This window comes from Mus caroli, chromosome 16 (genome assembly GCF_900094665.2).
Source record: "Mus caroli chromosome 16, CAROLI_EIJ_v1.1, whole genome shotgun sequence".
NCBI classification, from domain to species: domain Eukaryota; kingdom Metazoa; phylum Chordata; class Mammalia; order Rodentia; family Muridae; genus Mus; species Mus caroli.
In genome coordinates this window covers 9,281,635-9,285,660 of record NC_034585.1, presented here as the reverse complement: position 1 = coordinate 9,285,660, position 4,026 = coordinate 9,281,635, and the positions used below count along the sequence as shown (strand labels likewise).

Here is a 4,026-nt window from a genome sequence, read left to right as displayed (position 1 = left end):
GGGGGGTCTCACTATAGTCAAGTTGTTAAGATATTAAGCATCACAGACAATTTCATCTTGTGTCTTCCACTTCCTGATGAGTTTACCCTTATTAATACTGCCATTGTAAGAAAAATTTCTAACAAATAAAAAAGAAAGAAAGAAAGTCTCTCAGAGCANTATAAAGTGTGTTGTGTGAAGTAATGTGGCCTCTAAATTAATTTTTCCTTGAAACATTTGACTGCTTCCTTGTTTCTAAATAAGGTCTCTGTAAATATGATTAAGGCAAGATGCAGTCACACTGTATCAGAATGGATAAAAATCAATGACTATCCTTAGAAGAGGGAACTTTGCTTCTGCACAGCAAAAGAAACAGCTAACTGCATGAAAAGACCTCCTATAGAAAGAGGGAAAATCTTGATCAGTTCTACATCCAAGCACTAAGAGGAGAGAATTGTCAACAAATGGACTTATGCAACAAACAAATAGTTCACAAAAGAGGAAATTCAAATACACAGCCAGCACACATTCACAGCCTCATTTGCCATAAAAATACAAATGAAATTCACATTGAGATTATANCTTACCCCAGTCAGAATGGCAGCTGTAAGAAAACAAATAACATCAAATGCTCACGAGGCTGTAGACATAAGGGAAAATAGCACTTATCCAACTCTATTTAAACCAGTGTGGAGGTGTCTCAGAAAACAACAGTGCTTCCATCTGACCCAGCTGTCTTCTAGGCATTTCCCCCCAAAGACTACAAATTCCACCTATCACAGAGATACTTGCACATGAGTGNNTATTACAGCATTATTCTCAATAGCTGAGGTGTGNAATCTGCCCAGATGTCCAATAACAGAAGAGTAGATTAAGGAAAATGTGTTCTACACACATAACAGAAAAATGTTCAGCCATAAAGAATACATTATATCATTGCAGGTAAGTGGATGAAACTGGAGGCAGTCATATTAGGCAAAGTTAATCAGGCTCAGATACACAAACCTAGCACATTTTTCTCATGAGTTGNTCCTAAATTTTATACAGTTACATAAATATCTGTATGAATCAGGTACAAGTGAAATGGAACTGTCTATGTGAACAAGAGGGACTAAGGGAGGAGGGGAGAGAAAAGGAAGAGGAAAGAGAGTGAGGCAGGAGAAGAGTACACTCTATCCAGAATATATACTCTTGAGGAAAAACTTGAAAACTTAATGAAATAGAAACATATGTGGTTTTCACACTAAGAACTTTTGAGGTATATTATGGTTTGAGGACTAAATAAAGTCACTGTAACAAAGAACAGACAAACCCCAAATAACTGCCCATTTCCATTATATAAAATCCAGCTACCATTGGCAGAGACAGCCGAAAGACTAAAGAGGCAGATCTAGGGTTGCAGAGAGAAATTCAGTGAGGATTCACAGGCAGAAGCAACATGGCGAGCAGCTTCAAGACAGAGCCTTGTAACCCAAGGGGCGAATACACCCTTCTCAATATGGTCTATCTATAAAGGTGTCTTACAAACAGCCTCATAGGTAATTTTATTATCAATAATAATTAACAATATCAATTATTAACAATATCAGTTAAGTGGTAACAATGGTTTGCAATCAACTCGCTAGAATTGAAAAAGAGTGTGTAATAGTGAATGGAGCAGGCAAGAGGTCTTGAAAACAGAAGACCTTCTAGACTTTCAAACCAGAAACCAGAAGGATATTGAAACTTTTATTTTAAAAGCTCAAATGTCAGTCTCCAAAGCACACCTAAGGCACATCTAAGACTCTTGACTACTTTCCCTTAGTATGAGCTGTATCCATAGTAACTGGTCTGTGTCCTCCTATATGACCTCATCAGGAGGACCATTGTGAGAGCGTCTGAACCAGCAGATAAAAGGGAGGATGAACTAGGTTGGCTTTCTGTGGGTGATATGAGAGGCGTTCGGATCTGTGCAGTGTTCTGTGTAATTTGACTGATATATAGTGAACGTGTGTGTGCTTGTGCATGTGCATATGCGTGTGTGTGTGTGTGTGTGTGTGTGTGTGTGTGTGTGTGTGTACCTTTGTGTGTGTTTAGCTTTGGGTGTTTGGCTTTTTATTTTGGCTTTTTGGCTTTTGCTTGTTGGTGTGTGTATGTTAGAGAGAGGGTGGATTTTCTTTTGGTTTGATTTATTTTTTAATTTATTTTCATTCTAGCTATTAAATTTTATATCGATCTACCTCCATTCATCCCTATCTATCATTTACCTACGTATCTACTTGCCTACCTATACCTATCTATCCTCTACCTACCTATCTACCTACCTACCATCCTATCTACCTGTTTGTCTATCTGCGTGTCTGCCTGGGTAGCCTTGCTACCAGTGATGTGTGGTCCAAAGGGTGATTTGACAGGAGGATCCACCCTCTCACATGAGAGCCTCAGGGCACAATATGACATTTTAAAGACCATAGGCCAGGGAAGCTATGCCCAAGTGAAGCTGGCCCACCACCGGCTTACGGGCAGAGCGGTGGCGATAAAAGTCCTGCTGAAGCAGAACAGACCGAACTGCCCAGTTTGCACGGAAGTGGGTATAATGAAGAGGATGGACCATCCAAACATCATTTCACTGCACCAGGTCATTGAAACGGAGCAGAATGTCTTTCTGATACTGGAACTGGCTGATGGACATGAGTTATTGGATTGGATCATGGAAACTGGCTACCTGCATGAGGGTCTAGCCCAGAAAATATTTGGTCAGATTGTACATGCCATGTGTTACTGCCATGACATGGGTGTAGTTCACAGAGACCTCAAGCCGGATAACATCATGGTGGACTCTACAGGCAAAGTCAAAATCATAGACTTTGGGTTGGGTGCCTTCGTCAAGCCTGGAATGAAGCTTTCCAGATGCTGTGGTGCCGTACTATTTTATCCCCCGGAAGTCTTTCTGGGCCAGCCATACGATGGCACTAAAGTTGACACATGGACCTTAGGTGTCCTTCTGTATTTTATGGTGACTGGGAAGCTGCCGTTTAAAGGTAAATCCTATAAAGAGATTGAAGACAAGGTTTTGCTAGGACGGTATGATGTTCCCTATCATCTCTCAAAAGAGCTAAGACAGATTATCCGATACTTACTAACTGTAAATCCTACAGAAAGACCAACACTGAAGAACATTATGGAGCACCCTTGGCTTAGGCAAAGAAATGCAAGTTCATCAAGCCTCTCTCATAAGATGGACCCTAGCTACCCAGACCCTGCAATCATGGCAGCCATGGCAGCTATGGGGTTTGACCCACGTGATGTCCAGAAATCTTTACTCAATAAGCTGTATAATGAACCCATGGCAACTTATGGCCTACTGCAATGCCAGGCACGCCAGCAGGATGACTACACCAGCCTACCCAAGCCAGTACAACCAGGAATAACACCTTTCCCCACTCTCACAGATCCTACTAACTTCCGTTGCTACCAAAGGAGGACAACTAATAATCCAGCCATTCGAATCTTTTTTTCATCATGCTCAAAAACTGACTCTTCTAAGGACAAAGAGCAGGTAAAGCAGAGGCTAAGAAGAAGCTCCACTGCACCTGTAATGCTGCCCCAGTGCCAACAGAAGATAATCACTTTTAATGAGGACAGAGTTGGCACATGGTACAGTAGGCGTATGGCCTCAATCCGAAATGCATACAGGAGCTGTAAGACGTGGGCAAGAAGGATGGGATCCAGCTTATTACACCTCTGCTGCTGCGTTCCACCCAGGAGGAAAAGAGTGGTGCCCCAATGGGAGGCATACTAGGAAAGACAGGAAGCCAAAGAACAGCCAAAGATGCTGAGGTACTGTGAATGATGGGGTCACGGTGTTGGGGATCATTCATTTTACAATCAAATTTGTCAAACTCAAAGAGCTTCTGGGAGAGACTCATGCAGAAAGTCCAGAGGCCTGGAAATATACAAGAGAAAGAGAGAGAGAGAGAGAGAGAGAGAGAGAGAGAGAGAGAGAGAGAGAGAGAGAGAGCAAATGGCTCAGTCTTTGTGTGGAATCCATTCTTCAGGGATATAGGC

General features: G+C 41.9%; 1 protein-coding gene across 1 annotated transcript; it reads left to right on the top strand.

The window, feature by feature from the left end:
• Positions 1-2,344: 2,344 nt before the first annotated feature.
• LOC110312004 (sperm motility kinase 3A-like) lies at positions 2,345-3,760 on the top strand. The gene has a single exon (XM_021185569.1). It carries the CDS (start codon positions 2,345-2,347, stop codon positions 3,758-3,760), a length of 1,416 nt encoding a protein of 471 aa, XP_021041228.1.
• The last annotated feature ends 266 nt before the right edge of the window (positions 3,761-4,026 follow it).